The sequence below is a fragment of the Schistocerca gregaria genome, chromosome 3 (genome assembly GCF_023897955.1).
Source record: "Schistocerca gregaria isolate iqSchGreg1 chromosome 3, iqSchGreg1.2, whole genome shotgun sequence".
Taxonomy (NCBI): Eukaryota; Metazoa; Arthropoda; class Insecta; order Orthoptera; family Acrididae; genus Schistocerca; species Schistocerca gregaria.
In genome coordinates, this window is record NC_064922.1 from 80,668,162 (window position 1) to 80,691,291 (window position 23,130).

Below are 23,130 nucleotides of genomic sequence, written 5' to 3' on the forward strand. Positions count from 1 at the left end.
CTGACACACTCGCATGCCCCCGTATAACATCAAGGCAGACAAGACAGCCCCCCTCAGTCTGTCACCATTTCGTTACACTGTTTCGACTGGATGTGTTCGGAAAAGCGGGGCGAGGTGTGGGTCGGTAGGTCAGACACTCCCTCCCCCCTGCTCCTGTCTTCCTTCCCCTGAGGCTGGGTGGGACGCTTTTACTGCAGCCGCGGCAGGCGGCCTCGCGGATCAAAGTCTGAGGCCCGGCCGCGACTCCTGTCGCCGTGATGGAAGGCAAGGCGGCCGCGGTATCGATTCGCGGGGGTGTAGCGCGCCGCCTGCCAAAGTGGCCGGGCTTCAGCCCGCCCCAGCTCGGCTCAGCGCGGCTCAGCTCGGCGCGGCTCGCTGCCTGCCCGCCCCCCGTGCTCTCACCACCCACCGAGTCGTTCTCCTCCCTGCACGGACGCGCCGTGCTGGTGGCGCGCCTACACTTTCTGGCGCCGTATCTCTGCTAACTAAAGATGCCGCGTCTGTGGGCACTCCGTAAGGAAACACAGTCTACACGAATGTTCATTATTTTGATCACGTGTTTCAATCTGAGAGAGCACATTACCTTCAGATTCAATACTGAAAAAAGTCATGTTTCATAACACAGAAAATTTTGGGCTTCTACATTTAAACTACATACGGCAGGTGGTGTTATGAAAAGTAAAACACTATCAGCCCTTGAAAGTCTCTTCTGGTTTGCTGCCGGATACTAAAATCAACTTGACTCGCTATTTCGGCGATCCAACTGCGGCGCCACCGCTCTGTCTTGGAGGGCAGCAACCGTGATGGGCGGAGCATGCGCCGTGTACTGAACGCTGGCCTATGTAGGACGTCGATTTGCAACCTGGCGTCAGTTCTCAGCGGGAGTCATCAGCAGAAGCAGCATTTTCCTGAAGATGGCGACCAGCTGGATCGCCGAAATATCGACTAAAGTTGATTTTAGGGTCCCCAGCAAACCCGAGGAGACTTTCGAGACTTATGACGCCGTTATCAAAACACAATCAGGCTTTGACATCTTCTGCTGCAAAGTCCCCTTTACTCAAAACGGTCGAAGAATCGCTCCTCTGTTTGTTGGATAGGACTCCCTAGTATTCCCGAAGTCGGAAAAATCATTTGATGGTCAAAGGCATCGGGTGTGTGAAGTAAGGGGAAACCACCACGTTAAACATCCCTAGATATTCCAGACAACAGCAGAAGATTATACTAGTGCCTTCTGCAAAATTTTCCGGAGATAAACAGCTCCCCCTCATCGAATCGTGGGACTTCAAAACAAACAGACAAGGATCGCAATTTTAATGTAGCCACTTGGAATGTCGAAGCAAAGAACTACAAAACCTAAAATATAAAACAGCGACACGAAATCGATATCTTTGGCGGATCAGATACGCCCCCAGTCAGGGGACTTCCGTTCTACAGTAAGCAGAATCATTCACACCGGAACTGACCGAGACGTAGTGGGAGCGGAAGGACTTGGAGTGAGTCTAGCACTCACTCACGTAGGAAGGATATGTGTAATATGGCTCTGAGGAGATACCAGTCCAAGGTGGAACTAAAAGAAAGGGCACCGTGCTGTGCCAATATACAAAGCACATGGCGTATATCAAAAAGTAAGTAATGTCGTAAGACAATGAAGCGAGGTGTAAACCTGATTCTCATGTGGGACTCTAAATCGAGTCTGGGTGAAGAACCAGAAGAGAGTTTTGTGGCTAACTATGGGTTTGAAAGAAAACTTGAAAAAGGAGCCAAATTAATTAAGTTCTTGTCGGGGCCAAATCACCTCATGCGAACACATTTTTCCAACATCACAAGTGAAGAAGATGTACCTCGAAGGCAGCTGGAGATGTAATGTCGGAACAGGTCAACTCCATTTTAATGAAATGCAGCTGACAGTGAGCGCAACCTGATCCCGGTGGAAAAGTTCGTTTATATTCGAGTGCTTGTAGAGAAAGACGATAAAACAACAACTGAAAACTGATAAACTGAAAACTGAGGGTCTAGCAATGCACCATGCAACACGGCTAAAACTTCTAACAAGGTGGAATAAGATAAGAGTGGGGACAAATTAAATCCCGTGTATACAAAGCAACGGAAAAAAGGGTTGGCAAAACGAAACCTAGAAGCCAAAGGATCGCAAAGGAAGATTTTCTCGAGGAAATGTGCAGACAAATGAAAGAAAGTATGCCAGACAGAATAGCTTACATGCTGTATATCACAAAAAACTTTCAATAAACTCAACACAAAAATTTCATTTACAATAGAAGACAAATGCGAAAACATGCTCTTTGATGAAAACTTGGTGAAGAGATGGAAGGAATGAGTGGAAAAAAACGCATTGTTTTATCCTTTAAATCGGTGGAAGAAGAGGAAGGTGTCAAAGGACACAACATTCTGCAACAATAATTTGAGAAAGCTCTTGAAGACTTAAGGGAGACAAAATCTACGGGTACTGATGATATTCCAGCAGAGAAAATCGAGAATGCTGACGACAGCATGCAAATGATTCCGCTCAAACTGACTAGGTACATCTGTAACACAGAAGAGATACCAATCATTTTTCCAGAAATGCATTATGGGTCCCATAGTGGAGCTGGCAGCTACAAAATGTGAACAGTACCGAACCTGTAGCCTAAAGTCAGATGCACATAAAATTCTGACAAAGATAAGGTGAGTGACATGCTGAGTGAGCATCATGTTGGATTCGCGAGAGGATTACGAACAAGAGAGGCGATTATGACACTGGGGCTTATCGAAAAGCAATTACAGAAAAATGAACTGACGTTTATTGCTTTTGTAGACATGGAAAAGGTGTTTGATAATGTCATCTGGCAAGACATGTTAAGAATGTCTAAAACACAGAGACATGGAGGAGACAGACTCAATGAGAACGAAGTGTCTTTTATTAGGAATTATCGTACGGAAAAATAAGCAAGAATCAGAAAAAGCGTGTGCCAAGTATGTGCTTCCTATCCTCTTATAACGAATGCTTACATCCAGTAAGCTAAAACGTGGAACAGTCCAGATGGAAATCGAAAATAATGGACAGAAGATTGACAGCGGCCGTCACGTGATACTGCCATAGCCGTGGAGACGAAAGGTGATCTAGAGAACATCCTGAGCACAATGTATAGGATTTTCTGGAAGCAGTATGAGGAAGAATGTGAAACTCTAGAAATGAGAATTAGAATGGAGGAGTTGGAAGTGATGGAGGAATTTACATATTTGAAAAGCAGGATGACAAGGAATGATAGAAGACGGAAAGAATTTGTGACCAGAATACAGAAGGACAAAATTGAATTTACTTTGAGGAAATACATCAGTCTGTTACTACGGAAACAGATAATGAAGGCATCCTTTGGAGCGTGGACCTCTGCGGGTATGAGACTTGGACAGTAGGGAAACAAGAGAAGAGACTGCAGAAACCCTGGAGATTTGATGATACAAGTGAATGATGAAGATGAGCTGGAGACAGAGCTGCAAATGAAAAGGTGCTTCAGTAGAGTACAGGAAAGATCCAAACAAGAAGACACAAAGCCCTGTGGTAGGTTCTAGAAATAATGGCACCATTGGAACAACAGCAGAAGGAGCTATTACGGGAAGCGATCGTCCGTGACAACCAATGATGTAATACACACAGCAGGTTACGAGTGATGAAGGGGGTGCTGCGTGTGCGGTCATGGAGAGGGAGACGGGCATAAAAGTGGAATGGCGTGCTGCTGCAAAACTGAAAGAAGAAAAATATCAGAAGGAATTCTCGAAACATTCAACAACATGAAATTAAAAGAATGTATAACGAAGAGGAAAATCAGACATCGTCCAGTAGCAACCCGCCCCCCCCCCCCCCCCCTCTTCCACCTCTTCATGTTTACTGCGCCGTTGATTGTCAGGCGTCACCCGCCGCTCCATGCAGTCTTACATATTTTGATTGCTGTTAAGACGGACTGATTTAGAGGGGATATAAGGCGAAGGGTGAGCTCTTTCACTTTTCCAAGTGTTTCCTCTCTTACCAACTTCTTGCATATTATATGTACACGCAGTCTTCTACACAATCGTCTGACATAGGAATACTGACGTCAGGGTGTAAGGATATTTACATGTATAGTATAGTAATGCAACATTTTAATCCGTAAGTAAGTGACCTACTTATCCGCTGTCTGCAGCTACAGTATGGAATACGAGATTGCAAAACGTAGCCGCTGCACAAACTCGCTACCGATAATGCAATTTAAATACATATTCTCCAGTATTAAATTACGAAGAGTAATTATCCCTCGTAAAGGGTATCAATACCTGCTCCAGTAAGTAATTACAAATCTTAACGTCTGCAACCTTGTGATGCTTAACGACGCGACGGTAACACTCTGACTCTACTCCTAAGTAAATCCAAATATATCTCGATGACAAATACTTATTAGCGACCGGTCATCAAAAAGTGTTGATGCAACAGACGAAAGTCGGATATCGTAAATTACCTCGTTACTTGGTTGTCTCCTTTTTCGTGAATTAAAGCTGTCTCGCTGTGTTGCGTGTAGCGATTCTTCTACGAAAACAGCGAAGCACTGCGTATTCGCAATGTGAGAGGTATAAAATTAGTAATTACAATAATTACATTTTTATTTACGTTTCCTTCTCTATAGTTCTTCACTTTATTTCATCATAATTTTCTTTTAATAGAAAAACTTATTTAAAATTAGTAATTGCAATAATTACATTTTTATTTACGTTTCCTTCTCTATTGTTCTTCACTTTATTTCATCATAATTTTCTTTTAATAGAAAAACTTTTAGCGTATCCAAAATTGATTGTGAATCACAACTACATGTGCTACATTTTCTTTGACGGTAAAGAGATGTTTGTTGTACATTTGAATTATTCTGCACTGCTGTCATGCTCTATGGAAAGTTTCTGTGAAACACATTATCCGATGAACTTTGAAAACACGATTAAGCTTTTTCTTTCTATAAATGTAGCTCTTACCTTTTGACGTACTTTTCATTATTACAGACAACTAGGCGTACCATTATTTGAACCTAGACACAATAGGAAATGAATCAGTATCTGTGGTAAAACTAGAATAGTTTATGAACATTTGAGTGTTTGTCACGCATGTTGGAGTACACGTACGCGCTCGCGCGCCCGCACACACACACACACACACAGACACACACACACACACACACACACACACACACATAGTATTATTACTGCTCATTTTCGAAAGAAAAAACTAATTTTTTGTGAGTCTGCTTACGCATATCCATTGAGTTCGTTAATGTACTGCGTTCTATGCCATATGATATTTGGTTTGTAGGGGCTCAACTGCGATGTCATCAGCGCCCGTACAAAGATACAATTTTTACCGAGTCCAGTCTAACCACTGTCACGAATGATGATGACAACACAAACACCAAGTCCCTGGGCATAGAAAAATCCCCAACCCGGGGGGGAATCGATCCCCGGACCGCGTGATCCAGAGCCAACGTTAGCCACTTTTTTTTTATCATTGTGTTCGTTATTGTTCAATCTCTTTGTTCAGGGCGGACGTCCCATGAGGCTTGTTCAAGTTGATCGTTGATCAATTAACTCAGTTTTTTTATTACAGAGGGGAACGAACCCTGTAACCGAACACGCTGAGCTACGGTGCCGGCGCCCATAGAACACGAGCTGCGGACACTGTGTGAGGTGAAAAATATTCATTGCAAGTTCGTTGTTTACAGTTTGAAAATGGTTCTGAGCACTATCGGACTTAAGAACTTAGAACTACTTAAACGTTACTAACCTAAGGACATCACACACTTCCGTGCCTGAGGCAGGATTCGAACCTGCGACCGTAGCGGTCTCGCGGTTCTAGACTGTAGCGCCTAGAACTGCTCGGCCACGACGACCGGCTGTTTACAGTTTGAATTTTTCGCTCTTATTCTCTAGTACTACTTACGCATTGATGTCATGTATTAAGTGTACGTAACGTTAGTCCCAGCATTAGGAGGATGTCGAGAACGTTAGGGGTAAGAAGGAAGTAGTGAGGTGGTGTGGCCGAAACAGGTCAGCGAATGGGCGCACCACATGTATTGTGTGTAATTTTGTGTGTTACGAATATAGAGCGTAATGTGAAAAGCATTAACACGACGGACAACGAAACTGCGGAATAAAATATCAGCTGTACTGCAAGAAACGGATAGAAACACAAATGACGAACTGCGCTGTAGTCCTTCTCCATCTTTGATACTGGTCCAGACTAACACTGACAACCTATACTCGAGGTCAAGTTTTCTATGCAACTTGCTGAGAAAGCTTTTCCAGAACGTCCAATTGGAGTGACTGCGTGCAGCGATACTCTTGCGTACCGCAAACTGATTAACCGATGGTGGGTTTTTCCTTTTCTTAACGCACATTACACCACACGTATTCGAGTTTGGTGAGCGCTGATGACCTCACGTCTGCCCGCATTCCGTAATATATTTGCCGACGACTTGTGCAAGATGTGTTATCGGAGGGCGACAAATGTTGTTTCCCACACGTTTACTGACCATTTGTCAACTAGGTGGACCTAAATCGGAGGAACATGTCTTCCACTGTGGGAGAAGACGCACGCTGGTGCCCTCGAGGCGCGGTCCGGCGCGCAACTGGCCGCCAGTGATGCGTAACGCACGTGCGCGTCGTCGCGCAACCTAAGCCCCTGCGTGTGCCCAGTGGCCGCCACCCGCCACCACCACTCCAGGGCAGCGAGTCGGGGGGGGGGGGGGGGGGGGGGGGGGCGTGAGCGCGACGCGCCACAGCTGGCAGGAGACGCTACCTAGAGGCTTCCTCGCTCGCATTTTCGAGCCGCACTACACCACTGGCCATTAAAATTGCTACACCGAGAAGAAATTCAGATGATAAATGAATATTCATTAGACTAATATATTATGCTAGAACTGACATGTGATTACATTTTCACGTAATTTGGGTGCATAGAGCCTGAGAAATCACGACCCAGAACAACCACCTCTTTGAGTCAAACAGAGCTTGGATGGCGTGTACAGGTACAGCTGCCCAAGCAGCTTCAAGAGTAGTTCGTCAAGAGTAGTGCCTGGCGTATTGTGACGAGCCAGTTGCTCAGCCAACATTGACCAGACGTTTTAAATTGGTGAGAGAACTGGCCAGGGCAGCAGTCGAACATTTTCTGTATCCAGAAAGGCCCGTACAGGACCTGCAACACGTGGTCGTACATTATCGTGCTAAAATGTAGGGTTTCGCAGGGATCGAATGACGTGTAGAGGCACGCGTCGTAACACATCTGAAATGTAACGTCCACTGTTCAAAGTGCCGTCAATGCGAACAAGAGGTGACCGAGAGGTGTAACCAATGACACCCCATACCGTCACGCCGGATGATACGCCAGTATGGCGATGACGAATACACGCTACCAATGTGCGTTCACCGGGATGTCGCCAAACACGGATGCGAGTATCATGATGCTGTAAACAGAACTTGGATTCATCGGAAAAAATCACGTTTTCCAATTCGCGCACCCAGGTTCGTCGTTGAGTACACCATCGCGGGTGCTCCTGTCTGTGATGTAATGTCAAGGGTAAACGCAGCCGTGGTCTCTAAGCTGATAGTCCGTGCTGCTGCAAACGTTGTCGAACTGTTCGTGCAGATGGTTGTTGTCTTGCAAACGTCCTCATCTCTTCACTCAGAGATCGAGATGTGGCTGCACGATCCGTTACAGCCATGCGGACAGTATGCCTGTCATCTCGACTGCTAGTGATACGAGGCCGTTGGGATCCAGCACGGCGTTCCGTATTACAGTCCTGAATCCACCGATTCCATATTCTGCTAACAGTCATTGGATCTAGACCAACGCGAGCAGCAATGTCGTGATACGATAAAGCGAATTCGCGATAGGCTACAAGCCAACCTTTATCAAAGTCGGAAACGTGATGGTACGCCTTTCTTCTCCTTACACGAGGCATCACAACAACGTTTCACCAGGCAACGCCGGTCAACTGCTGCTTGTGTATGAGAAATCGGTCAGCACGTTGTAGGTGTCACCACCGGCGCCAACCTTGTGTGAATGCGTTGAAAAGCTAATCATTTGCATATCACAGCATCTTCTTCCTATCGGATAAATTTCGTGTCTGTAGCACGTCATCTTCGTGGTGTAGTAATTTTAAGGGGCAGAAGTGTAAGTGTTGTAAAGCACAGGCGTCCGGTACTTTGTGTAAATTAACAGCGTTGCCGTGGACGAAAAGGCTGGGAAGACGTCACCTATACGAGTTGGTGTACTGTAATCAACATCGCAGTCGATAATGCAACAAGGAGAACGTGAGGACCTGCTTAGCCTAGACGATGAGGGCATGTTCTGCGTATCCATTTTGTTACAGCCGTATTGACTGTCCTGCCCGTACACTATAGCAGAACCAGTGGAACCCTGGCGTTGTGCAGCTGTTTAAGAAATGATTCTGTCGTCCCTGATGTTCGCCTCCTAAGTGAATTGATGTCGGAGTTCACCACGTCAAATGGATCCTCCCATTATGACTAGAATACGTAATTTTGTTTTTACTTGAGAAGTTGATTACTACCAGCGAACGTCTGGTGAAATGTCGGAACAGCAGCAACTGTACCTTTATGTTCAAGTAGCAGCATAACATTTCTGACTATGATTTTTAAGTGTATAAAAAAGATTGTGATAAGTCCAAACTCGCACCACCTGTCTGTCATCTTCGCACAGTCCAGTGGCATTAAAGCCATAGCACATTTTTGGACGAATAAAAGATATAATAACAATTCAAAAAATCCCTAGCGTCTTGTTTTTGTTTTATCGATAACTCGACTTCCACGAAACCTATTGTTATTTGTGATACTTGTAAATCCAGCAAAAACGCAGTGGTGTCCACTGGTAGTGACCGGGTCTAATATCTCACGAAATAAGCATCAAACGAAAAAACTACAAAGAAGGAAACTCGTCTAGCTTGAAGAGCGAAACCAGAAGGCGCTTCGGTTGGTCCGCTTGTAAGTAGGATGTATAGGTTTTTTTTATTGGTAACGCCACCGCCTCATAGCGCTCTGTATGAAAATCACTGGCTGTGCCATGTGCAGTCTCTGGCTGGTTTGCATTGTTGTCTGCCATTGTAGTGTTGGGCAGCGGCAGCTGGATGCTAACAGCGCGTAGCGTTGCGCAGTTGGTGGTGAGCCGCCAGCAGTGGTGGATGTGTGGAGAGAGATGGCGGAGTTTTGAAATTTGTAAGAATTGGTGTCACGAGCTGATATATATATTATGACTATTAAGGTAAATACATTGTTTGTTCTGTATTAAAATCTTTCATTCGCTAACTATGACTATTAGTAGTTAGTGCCTTCAGTAGTTTGAATCTTTTATTTAGCTGGCAGTAGTGGCGCTCACTGTATTGCAGTAGCTTGAGTAACGAAGATTTTTGTGAGGTAAGTGATTTGTGAAACGTATAGGTTATTGTTAGTCAGGGCCATTCTTTCGTAGGGATTTTTGAAAGTCAGATTCCGTTGCGCCAAAAATATTGTGTGTCAGTTTAAGCACAGTCCTGTATAATTCCTCTAAGGGGACGTTTCATATAGACCAGTCTTGTATAAATTTGTCTAAGGGGACGTTTCACGCTAGATGGCGCTGCCATAGGTCAAACAATATCAACTTCGTTTTTTTAAACAGCAACCGCCATTTTTATTGCATATTCGTTTAGTACCTAACGAAATAGAAATGTTTTAGATGGACCACTTTTTTCGCTTTATGATAGATGTCCCTGTAATAGTCACGAACGGATAAGTACGTGGTATAATGGAACATGCCGCCACTGCGGACGGTATTTGCTTCGTGATACATTAAGCGTGGCGACGAGTTTGAACGTCGTGTACAGTTCTGCAACTGGACAGAAGAGAAATTACGGGACGATGACAGATTTTCTGCACGCGTTCTATTTAGCGACGAAGCGTTATTCACCAACAGCGGTAACGTTATCGGTGTAATATGCACTACTGGACAAAGGAAAATACACGATAGATGCGACTAGTGTAACATCAGCGAACTTGGCGGGTTAATGTATGCTGCGGCATTATGGGAGGAAGGATAATTGGCCCCCACTTTATCAATGACAATCTAAATGGTGCAATGTATGCTGATTTCCTACGTAATGTTCAACCGATGTTACTACAAGATGTTTCACTGCATGACAGAATGGCGAGGTACTTCCAACATGATGGTTGTCCGGCACATAGCTCGCGTGCGGTTGAAGCGTTACTGAATAGCATATTTCATGACAGGTGGATTGGTCGTCGAAGCACGTTCACGGGATCTAACGTCTCCGGATTTATTTCTGTGGGGAAAGTTGAAGGATATTTGCTATCGTGATCCACCAACAGCGCCTGGTAACATACGACAGCGCATTGTCAATGCATGTGCGAACGTTGCGGAAGGCGAACTACTCGCTGTTGAGAGGAATGTCGTTACACGTATTGCCAAATGTATTGAGGTTGACGGACAGAAGGCACAAAAGCGTTACACTCAGCGAGACTGGAACTGCGAACCATAACAGACGCTTTTTCACAGGTAAGCACTTAACCCCCCCCCCCCTTCCCCATGAACCATAGACCTTGCCGTGGTAGGGAGGCTTGCGTGCCTCAGCGATACAGATAGCCGTACCGTAGGTACAACCACAACGGAGGGTTATCTGTTGAGAGGCCAAACAAATGCGTGGTTCCTGAAGAGGGGCAGCAGCCTTTTCAGTAGTTGCAAGGGCAACAGTCTGGATGATTGACTGATCTGGTCTTGTAACAATAACCAGAACGGCCTTGCTGTGCTGGTACTGCGAACGGGTAAAAGCAAGGGGAAACAACGGCCGTAATTTTTCCCAAGGGCATGCAGCTTTACTGTATGATTAAATGATGATGGCGTCCTCTTGGGTAAAATATTCCGGAGGTAAAATAGTCACCCATTCAGATCTCCGGGCGGGGACTACTCAAGAGGATGTCGTTATCAGGAGAAAGAAAACTGGTGTTCTACGAATCGGAGCGTGAAATGTCAGATCCCTTAATAGGGCAGGTAGGTTAGAAAATTTAAAAAGGGAAATGGACAGGTTAAAGTTAGATATAGTGGGAATAAGTGAAGTTCGGTGGCAGGAGCAACAAGACCTCTGGTCAGGTGACTACAGGGTTATAAACACAAAATCAAATAGGGGTAATGCAGGAGTAGGTTTAATAATGAATAGGAAAATAGGAATGCGGGTAAGCTACTACAAACAGCATAGTGAACGCATTATTGTGGCCAAGATAGATACAAAGCCCACACCTACTACAGTAGTACAAGTTTATATGCCAACTAGTTCTGCAGATGACGAAGAAATTGAAGAAATGTATGATGAAATAAAAGAAATTATTCAGATAGTGAAGGGAGACGAAAATTTAATAGTCATGGGTGACTGGAATTCGAGTGTAGGAAAAGGGAGAGAAGGAAACGTAGTAGGTGGATATGGATTGGGGCTAAGAAATGAAAGAGGAAGCCGCCTGGTAGAATTTTGCACAGAGCATAACTTTGTCATAGCTAACACTTGGTTTAAGAATCATGAAAGAAGGTTGTATACATGGAAGAACCCTGGGGATACTAAAAGATATCAAATAGATTATATAATGGTAAGACAGAGATTTACGAACCAGGTTTTAAATTGTAAGACATTTATTTCCAGGGGCAGATGTGGACTCTGACCACAATCTATTGGTTATGACCTGTAGATGAAAACTGAAGAAACTGCAAAAAGGTGGGAATTTAAGGAGATGGGACCTAGATAAACTGAAAGAACCAGAGGTTGTACAGAGTTTCAGAGTGAGCATAAGGGAGCAATTGACAGGAATGGGGGAAAGAAATACAATAGTAGAAGAAGAATGGGTAGCTTTGAGGGATAAAGTAGTGAAGGCAGCAGAGGTTCAAGTAGGTAAAAAGACGAGGGCTAGTAGAAATCCTTGGGTAACAGAAGAAATATTGAATTTAATCGATAAAAGGAGAAAATATAAAAATGCAATAAATGGAGCATGCAAAAAGGAATACAAACATCTCAAAAATGAGATCGACAGGAAGTGCAAAATGGCTAAGCAGGGATGGCTAGAAGACAAATGTAAGGATGTAGAGGCTTATCTCACTAGGGGTAAGATAGATACTGCCTACAGGAAAATTAAAGAGACCTTTGGAGATAAGAGAACCATTTGTACGAACATCAAGAGCTCAGATGGAAACCCAGTTCTAACCAAAGAAGAGTCGGTGGAAAGGTGGAAGGAGTATATAGAGGGTCTATACAAGGGAGATGTACTTGAGGACAATATTATGGAAATGGAAGAGTATGTAGATGAAGGCGAAATGGGAGATACGATACTGCGTGAAGAGTCTGACAGATCACTGAAAGACCTGAGTCGAAACAAGGCCCCTGGAGTAGACAACATTCCATTGGAACTACTAACAGCCTTGGGAGAGCCAGTCCTGACAAAACTGTACCATCTGGTGAGCAAGATGTATGAGACAGGCGAAATACCCTCAGACTTCAAGAAAAATATAATAATTCCAATCCCAAGGAAAGCAGGTGTTGACAGATGTGAAAATTACCGAACAATCAGTTTAATAAGCCATAGCTGCAAAATACTAACACGAATTCTTTACAGATGAATGGAAAAACTAGTAGAAGCCGACGTCGGGGGAGATCAGTTTGGATTCCGTAGAAATACTGGAACACGTGAGGCAATACTGACCTTACCACTTATCTTAGAAGAAAGATTAAGAAAAGGCAAACCTACGTTTCTAGCATTTGTAGACTTAGAGAAAGCTTTTAACAATGTTGACTGGAATACTCTCTTTCAAATTCTAAAGGTGGTAGGGGTAAAATCCAGAGAGCGAAAGGCTATTTACAATTTTTATAGAAACCAGAAGTTAGTTATAAGAGTCGAGGAACATGAAATGGAAGCAGTGGTTGGGAAGGCAGTAAGACAGGTTTGTAGCCTCTCCCCAATGTTATTCAATCTGTGTATTGATCAAGCAGTAAAGGAAACAAAAGAAAAATTCGGAGTAGGTATTAAAATCCATGGAGAAGAAATAAAAACTTTGAGGTTCGGCGATGACATTGTCATTCTGTCAGAGACAGAAAGGGACTTGGAAGAGCAATTGAATGGAATGGACAGTGTCTTGAAAGGGGGATATAAGATGAACATCAACAAAAGCAAAACGAGGATAATGGAATGTAGTCGAATTAAGTCGGGTGATGCTGAGGGAATTAGATTGGGAAATGAGACACTTGAAGTAGTAAAGGAGTTTTGCTATTTGGGGAGCAAAGTAACTGATGATAGTCGAAGTAGAGAGGATATAAAATGTAGAATGGCAATGGCAAGGAAATCGTTTCTGAAGAAGAGAAATTTGTTAACATCGAATATAGATTTAAGTGTCAGCAAGTCGTTTCTGGAAGTGTTTGTATGGAGTGTATCCTTGTATGGAAGTGAAACATGGACGATAACTAGTTTGGACAAGACGAGAATAGAAGCTTTCTATATGTGGTGCTACAGAAGAATGCTGAAGATTAGATGGGTAGATCACATAACCAATGTGGAGGTATTGAATAGAATTGGAGAGAAGAGGAGTTTGTGGCACAACTTGACAAAAAGAAGGGACCGGTTGGTAGGACATGTTTTGAGGCATCAAGGGATCACAAATTTAGCATTGGAGGGCAGCGTGGAGGGTAAAAATCGTAGAGGGAGACCAAGAGATGAATACACCAAGCAGATTCAGAAGGATGTAGGTTGCGGTAGGTACTGGGAGATGATGAAGCTTGCACAGGATAGAGCTGCATCAAACCAGTCTCAGGACTGAAGACCACAACAACAACAACAAGCACTTTACCACAGAGCGAGCGAAGAGTAATATATCGGACAATACGTCAGTGCAGCGAGGTTTCGATTTTGTGTTCCGCATGGAGCAAGCAATATTTGTGTTTTGCTTGCTTCTGTGATAGGCTTCACCCCACTGAATGCGAGCAAGCTCACCAATAGACTGTCAATAATTGAAATTACACAATAATACACGTAAATGTGTATCATTTCATTATGTATCTCGATTAAAATAACTGTAAATAGATTATACGCCAACTTGCTTATTACTCGCGCTTCTAGATGCTTTCCTCAAACAAGGAAAAGAAAAATAAAAAGAGGGAGAAAACAGAAATGTATTTCAAATATCAGCTCGGTAACGCCTTGTTCGTCTCGTGATGGCTCAAATGGGTCTGAGCACTATGGGACCTATGGGACTGTGAGGTCATCAGTCCCCTAGAACGTAGAACTACTTAAAGTCAACTAACATAAGGACATCACACACATCCACGCCTGAGGGAGGATTCGAACCTGCGACCGTAGCAGTCGCGAGGTTCCAGACTGAAGCACCTAGAACCGCTCGGCCACAACAGCCTTCAACCTCGTGTAAAGCAAGGATAGTTGATAGGTAATATCTCGTTGTACTAGTGATGTGCATGGCTACAAGATTCTTTTCTCTCTGCGCCGGCCGGTGTGGCCGAGCGGCTCTAGGCGCTTCGGTCTGGAACCGCGTGACCGCTACGGTCGGAGGTCCGAATCCTGCTTCGGGCATGGATGTATGTGATGTCCCTAGGTTAGTTAGGTTGAAGTAGTTCTAGGGGGCTGATGACCCCAGATGTTAAGTCCCATAGTGCTCACAGCCAGTTCAACCTTCTTTTTTCTGTCTGTAAGCAACCAGAACAGAATTCAGTAACAAAGTGGTAAGAAAGCCTATGCAGTGCGACAATTAAACACTCCTCCTTTCTTGGTTATTTTGTTTATCGTTAACAGTTGTCTGCAATGCAGTAAACATCCTTGATTACTGATTTGTTATTACTACTATTGTTATTCGTCATCCATCACTCATTGCTGCCGATGCATCTAACGAATGGATCAGGATGAATGAAATGTGGGATGTTTCATCACGGAGAAATACACATTTATCTCGGCGTCTTGTGTTCAGGGTAATGTGAAAATCTCAATACGAGAAGACGACAACGGGATACCGGTGATGCAGGCAAGGATACCCAACTATTTCTGTCGATTTAACGCCCTGACGACAGACATTGGTGTCCCAGTGTATTTTGATTATGATTCGTTAGCCTTCTTGCGACCTCGTTCTAATACCTCGCAGGTTGTTGTTGTTGTTGTTGTTGTGGTCTTCAGTCCTGAGATTGGTTTGATGCAGCTCTCCATGCTACTCTATCCTGTGCAAGCTTCTTCATCTCCCAGTACCTACTGCAACCTACATCCTTCTGAATCTGCTTAGTGTATTCATCTCTTGGTCTCCCTCTACGATTTTTACCCTCCACGCTGCCCTCCAATGCTAAATTTGTGATCCCTTGATGCCTCAAAACATGTCCTACCAACCGGTCCCTTCTTTTTGTCAAGTTGTGCCACAAACTCCTCTTCTCCCCAATTCTATTCAATACCTCCACATTGGTTATGTGATCTACCCATCTAATCTTCAGCATTCTTCTGTAGCACCACATATAGAAAGCTTCTACTCTCTTCTTGTCCAAACTAGTTATCGTCCATGTTTCACTTCCATACAAGGATACACTCCATACAAACACTTCCAGAAACGACTTGCTGACACTTAAATCTATATTCGATGTTAACAAATTTCTCTTCTTCAGAAACGATTTCCTTGCCATTGCCATTCTACATTTTATATCCTCTCTACTTCGACCATCAACAGTTATTTTGCTCCCCAAATAACGAAACTCCTTTGCTACTTTAAGTGTCTCATTTCCTAATCTAATTCCCTCAGCATCACCCGATTTAATTTGACTGCATTCCATTATCCTCGTTTCGCTTTTGTTGATGTTCATCTTATATACTCGTTTCAAGACACTGTCCGTTCCGTTCAACTGCTCTTCCATGTCCTTTGCTGTCTCTGACAGAATTACAATGTCATCGGCGAACCTCAAAGTTTGTATTTCTTCTCCATGAATTTTAATACCTAATCCGAAATTTTCTTTTGTTTCCTTTACTGCTTGTTCAACATACAGATTGAATAACATCGGGGACAGGCTACAACACTGTCTCACTCCCTTCCCAACCACAGCTTCTCTTTCATGTCCCTCGACTCTTATAACTGCCATCTGGTTTCTGTACAAATTGTAAATAGCCTTATGCTCCCTGTATTTTCCCCTTGCCACCTTCAGAATTTAAAAGAGAGTATTCCAGTTAACATTGTCAAAAGCTTTCTCTAAGTCTACAAATGCTAGAAACGTAGGTTTGCCTTTTCTTAATCTTTCTTCTAAGATAAGTCGTAAGGTTAGTATTGCCTCACGTGTTCCAGTATTTCTACGGAATCCAAACTGATCTTCCTGCTTCTACCAGTTTTTCCATTCGTCTGTAAAGAATTCGCGTTAGTATTTTGCAGCTGTGACTTATTAAACTGATAGTTCGGTAATTTTCACATCTGTCAACACCTGCTTTCTTTGGATCGGAATTATTATATTCTTCCTGAAGTCTGAGGGTATTTCGCCTGTCTCATATATCTTACTCACCAAATGGTAGAGTTTTGTCAAGGCCGTCAGTAGTTTTAATGGAATGTTTTCTACTCCCGGTGCCTTGTTTCGACTCAGGTCTATCAGTGGTCTGTCAAACTCTTCATGCAGTATCGTACCTCCCATTTCGCCTTCATCTACATCCTCTTCCATTTCCATACTACTGTCCTCAAGTAAATCGCCCTTGTATAGACCCTCTATACACTCCTTCCACCTTTCTGCTTTCCCTTCTTTGCTTAGGACTGGGTTTCCATCTGAGTTCTTGATATTCATACAAGTGGTTCACTTCTCTCCAAAGTTCTCTTTAATTTTCCTGTAGGCAGTATCTATCTTACCCCTAGTGAGATAAGCCTTACATTTGTCCTCTAGCCATCCCTGCTTAGCCATTTTACATTTCGTGTCGATCTCATTTTTAGGCGTTTGTATTCTTTTTTGCCTGCTTCGTTTACTACGTTTTTATATTTTCTCCTTTCATCAATTAAATTCAATATTTCTTCTGTTACCCAAGGATTTCTACTAGCCCTCGTCTTTTTACCTACTTGATCCTCTGCTGCCTTCACTACTTTATCCCTCAAAGCTACCCATTCTTCTTCCACTGTATTTCTTTCCCCCATTCCTGTCAATTGTTCCCTTATGCTCTCCCTGAAACACTCTACATCCTCTGGTTCATTCAGTCTATCCAGGTCCCATCTCCTTAATTTAGCAACTTTTTGCAGTTTCTTCAGTTTTAATCTACAGTTCATAACCAATAGATTGTGGTCAGAGTCCACATCTGCCCCTGGAAATGTCTTACAATTTAAAACTTGATTCCTAAAACTCTGTCTTACCATTATGTAATCTATCTGATACCTTTTAGTATCTCCAGGATTCTTCCATGTATACAACCTTCTTTTATGATCCGTGAAACAAGTATTAGCTATGATTAAGTTATGCTCTTTGCAAAATTCTAGCAGACGGCTTCCTCTTTCATTTCTTCCCCCAATCCATATTCACCTACTATGTTTCCTTCCCTCCCTTTTCCTACTGACGAATTCCAGTCACCCATGAGTATTAAATTTTCGTCTCCCTTCACTACCTGAATAATTTCTTTTATCTCATCATACATTTCATCAATTTTTTCATCATCCTCAGAGCTAGGTGGCATATAAACTTGTACTACTATAGTAGGTGTGGACTTCGTATCAATCTTGGCCACAATAATGCGTTCACTATGCTGTTTGTAGTAGCTTACCCGCATTCCTATTTTCCTATTCATTATTAAACCTACTCCTGCATTACCCCTATTTGATTTTGTGTTTATAACCCTGTAGTCACCTGACCAGAAGTCTTGTTCCTCCTGCTACCGAACTTCACTAATTCCCACTATATCTAACTTTAACCTATCCATTTCCCTTTTTAAATTTTCTAACCTACCTGCCCGATTAAGGATCTTGTATTCCACGCTCTGATCCGTAGAACGCCAGTATTTTTTTCTCCTGATAACGACATCCTCTTGAGTAGTCCCCGCCCGGAGATCCGAATGGGGGACTATTTTACCTCCGGAATATTTTACCCAATAGGACGCCATCAGCATTTAATCATACAGTAAAGCTGCATGCCCTCGGGAAAAGTTATGGCTGTAGTTTCCTCTTGGTTTCAGCCTTTCGCAGTACCAGCACAGCAAGGCCGTTTTGGTTAATGTTACAAGGCCAGATCAGTCAATCATCCAGACTGTTGCCCCTGCAACTACTGAAAAGGCTGCTGCCCCTTTTCAGGAACCACACGTTTGTCTGGCCTCTCAGCAGATACCCCTCCGTTTTCATCATCCTCAGAGCTAGGTTGCACTTACGGTACGGCCATTTGTATCGCTGAGGCACGCAAGCCTCCCTACCAACGGCAAGGTCCATGGTTCATGGGGCGTACCTAGTAGGAGCAGACATAATATCTTGCTTTTTGAACACCGAGCAGTAACACACAAGGATAGTAGATGGAAGGATACAAAGAAACAGACTCATGTGTGTGGATCCAGTTTATCATTAGAAGCCTAAACAACAGGGAAACCTTACGAAAGCAATGAATGCTCTGGTTAGTATACATTATTTGTTTAGATCTGAAGATAAAAAGAGTGCAGATCTGCACATTCCCGCATCTGAACTTTAGTTTATGTCTTAATGGGCGTAATTTTTAGTTTCTTCTGAATTTTCAAATAAACTGATTATTACGTGGCACCGAATAATTAGTTATCCGTGTGTCTTATAGCTTCCATTCGCACCAAGATTTTTCTACATTCTTGTGCAGTTCATTAAATTCTACTTGTATGATCACAAAACTGCACATAGATGCAATAGATCTCGAGGTGCAAAGTGTTTGTTATCTTATTTTTTGTGACAGGTTGGCAGATTGTATTTCGAAAGACTTTTTATTCTACTGAAATAAACTTTTGTCACTAAATAACAATGTAAGTGTTTTATTCCTGACAATACAGCTCGACAACAATTTTTTGTTTGTTCAAAACTGCAGACTCCTCTACATCTCCACATATTGCACATGAATGGGTTCGAATCCTGGCCCAGCATTAAAGTTTTCATTATGAATTACCAAGCTCTAGCGTGAGAACATCTATCTGCTGGTGGATAATAATTTTGATTTTTACTGTATTTTCATTCGTTGTCAGTACTAAAGATATCTGACTTTTCGACTCCCAGTGCGCCGGCTGCAGTGACCGTGCGGTTCTAGGCACTTCAGTTCGGAACCGCGTGACTGCTACGATCGCAGGTTCGAATCCTGCATCGGGCATGGATGTGTGTGATGTCCTTAGGTTGGTTAGGTTTAAGTAGTTCTAAGTTCTAGGGGACTGATGACCTCAAATGTTGAGTCCCATAGTGCTCAGGGCCATTTGAACCATTTGAACTCCCAGCGCGACACAGAACTATTTGCGAGATAACTGTAAGTCAAGGATGTTATTCCGAGCTGCTGGTGGAGTACAATTCGGTAGCTGACGTGTCTTTGTGTGTAGTCGACAACAATATGTGTGGGGTTCGATTCCCATTCAGAGCTGACCTCTTCGTCATATTATTTGTAGTTCAAACATAGAAAAAATAAATGTTTCGTTTCGTCATTTCACTTAAAACATCTAGCCACTGCTGAGATAATCCGATATCTCACAGTTGATTGTGCTTCGATATCAATTCGATTAGGTTCTGTGTTCGAATCCCTGTTCAACAGAAAGCTTTAGCTCACGGCATTTCAATCAAGTAAGTCACATGTGAAGAAGCAATATTTAACATCTCTCGTTGTTCGTTAACAGGGACAATAGATGCTGGGTAGGAAATCCCATCAGTTAAAAATGCTTACGTTATGTAATTTAAAGTTGATATTTGCTAACTGAAAGTGTCTAAAATCGAGGTACACCTAGTCAGGAATGACTGTTAGTTTCCGTCAGTCACGAGATCTTTGCTTAGTCTGCATGATCTGGGTTTGAATCCATATGCAGAACTAGATGGTTCGTAGTGTCATTTGAAGTTCATGCATATTGTCAACTAGCTGCTCGTGAATAACCTAAATTTTTAATGCCATTTTATGTTAAATAATAAGTACGGTATGTTGCTTTGAAGAGGAAATCATGAATACGAAGAACTTACTACGTATATTACCTATCTGACGTAATAATGAGAATAGTAACATTTCAAGTATGTCATTTATTGCAATAAATGTGAGCTTACAAGCCATAAGACAATCTTATCTGTGATAAGGTGTTCCCTGTTATTTGTAGTATCGTGGTATTACTTTACATCTTGAGTTATTGCGATACAGAGCAGTGTATTCTAGCGGTGACTTGTTGGAACCATTTTCATTAGTCGAACGACTGTAACGAGGAGCGATTAGAGGACCTGACAGCTGCGTTATGCGGGTTGCATGCGAATCAGGTGAAATGCAATTCAGGACGTTCGGGTACTTTTGAGCGCGACTGTACCTGTTAATAGCTTCCAAGTTTGGCTCAACATATTCAGACTAGCAAGATCGAAAAGGGTTCGAAACAAGAAAGACTCACTTTATGCGGTACGCGTATTGAAACATGCGGAATCCAAGGATTTATCTAAACTTCCTGCATCTATCATTAAAGGCAAAAATACTGACAGTCTGGGAAGTAAAGCTAAGTTGCTAAAACTGGAAAGTTTTCGCTTCCAAAAATGCAAGCCCTGAGTGATAGAGAGGCACACGCATCAGTTTATAAAGAAAACCGCGCATATGGTACACGGCATCCTTTAAATAAGAAAAATATATACTTACAAGATAATAATCTTAATACCTGTCAATAAGCGGAAAGAAAAACAAGGGCCTAATATAATTACGCAAAAAGACAGTCACTGCTGGGGAATTCAAATGGCTCTGCACACCATGGGACTTAACATCTGAGGTCATCAGTCCCCTAGAACTTAGAACTACTTACACCTAACTAACCTAAGGACACCACACACATCCAGGCCCGAGGCAGGATTCGAACCTGCGACCATAGTGGTCGCGCGGTTCCAGACTGAAGCGCCTGGAACCGCTCGGCCACTCCGGCCGGCATTGCTGGGCAATTTTGCAGCTCCTGAACCTGGTATTAAACACAATGACATTAGTGACGCAGATGGACAAAGGGCAGGAAAAAAATAACTTCTTCAGCGCTTTATGATCAAATAGTGACCTAATAAAGTAGCTGGTTGTACTGATTCCAACAACTTTGTGATGTGTGTTTAATATAACATTGCTCAAGCTGATAAATAATTTGAATGATGTCTGCCAAAACAGTATAAGTGTAGCAATATTTGTAGTTTAATGTTAATTATTAAAAAACTAATTCATTAGCTAGCCAGTTATGCATTGAGCTTTTCTTCGAATCATCGTTAGTTTATTACTGCAGTGGAACAATCTCTGCAATGACAAAATTATTTTTGGTTCGGAAAAGAAACCAAAACTTCAGATTTCTCAATACTTATTGTTAGTAGTGAGCGGGTTTCTGCAATAAGATCACGACTTTGTATACTGTTCTATTACAGTCAAAATTATCTGGACTGTAGTGAAACGAAAATAGTCGTAAATCATGTCTCCAGTTTCCCACCTCAACTTTCAAAGAACTAACACACCAGTCAAATTAATCGTGAATGAGTGCGCAAAGGTTAAATATATGGAGAAAGAATACTAGAACTATGAGCAGGTGACTGAAAGAATAACAATAAATTGGTTTGAAAAGTAGTGACAAAGACGGTCCTCAGGAGCCCAAGATGATCACAGCTTAACTATGATCTACACACCAAGGCAGAAAACGTATATGACTTACAAACTTCAGGTGCTACTCAATAATGACTTGCTGTAAAATGTATGTACGCTCCATTTAATTTCATTTTTTGGATTGGTTTAATTTGCCATCATTTCCCTTTAAACCAAGAGGCTAAGTATTCCGCTGAACTGCGAGGTGTGGTGCCAGTGACGCTGCGGCATGGAGAGTTCCGTCCCCACTCTTTCCGAGTCGTGCCCACACGTTCCACTCACCAGACATCAGTGCACTCGCGTGTAAACCACCATAAATCCTGCAGCGGGCAGCGCATTACAACCGACTTGCTTGTAACACTGTCAACCGCCCTTTGCGAGCCTTTCGTTCCGGAAATGTTCGAATCGTAGCATCAAAGTGTAGTTGCCTTGCCAAATTATATTCAGTTTCCAAGGTTCCCAGATCTGTGAGATTTTCCTGAGATCACAACTTTTAACACGAGACAGAGTGCTGAAAGACCTTTCTGCTTCGGATGCAGTCACTGTAAGAGTGTAAGAGATTCACATACATACCACATACATTCGGAAACAAGCCTAAAATTTGAAGCTTGTGTATGTTAGCCAAGAGTTCTGATGGTTCCAAAGTAATGTATTCATAATCTAAAGTACGAGTTGTTTCCAAATATTTAATTTCTTCTAAATCTCTTGTGACATAATATCTTGTGACATAATAATGGTATTCACTGATAAATAACTTGCATGCCTCAGGACTTGAGCGTCAGTCGTCTTTAAGTATTTCCATAACACTAAAATGTTTCATCTAAAATCTTCACTGAATCAAATCGGGTTTTCAAGATAAACACTGTATTGTCAATAACGACATAATATACATCAGTGACGACAAAATATACATATTTCTTGAATGAAGCATTTGAGATCACATCTGCAGCGTCATTCCTGACATCAATTTGAAATGATTTCCTCTTCTTAGAGCGCACATCCGGAACTACAGGATCGATATCAGTTGCACAGGCAACAGCTTTAGATCAGAGAGAATGGGGTCCCACTTTTCAGAAAGATATATTAAGTCATTTAATAAGCTCTCAAAGTGTCTCACCTAAATATGAAGTATGGCATTTACAGCTAACAGTAACATGCTTGTGCAATCAGTTCGTACCACCATGCCATCCTTACCACTTTCCTACTTGATGTAAATATAACTCAGGATGATTGATGTTTGTACAGGATGATGTGAATCAGGAATTGTATCAACAGTAATTGAGTAATACTTCCCATTTTCTCTCGGCTCTGAGATGGCACC

The 23,130-nt window shown here is 42.6% G+C and overlaps 1 protein-coding gene across 1 annotated transcript in view; it reads left to right on the forward strand.

Annotated features, from left to right (window-relative positions):
* The first annotated feature begins 257 nt into the window (after positions 1 to 257).
* LOC126354208 (transient receptor potential-gamma protein) overlaps positions 258 to 23,130 on the forward strand; it is an 847,751-nt gene continuing 824,878 nt past the window's right edge. The window contains exon 1 of the mRNA XM_050003666.1: positions 258 to 472. Coding sequence (XP_049859623.1) covers positions 258 to 472 — 215 coding nt within the window. The remainder of the gene's footprint in view (positions 473 to 23,130) is intronic.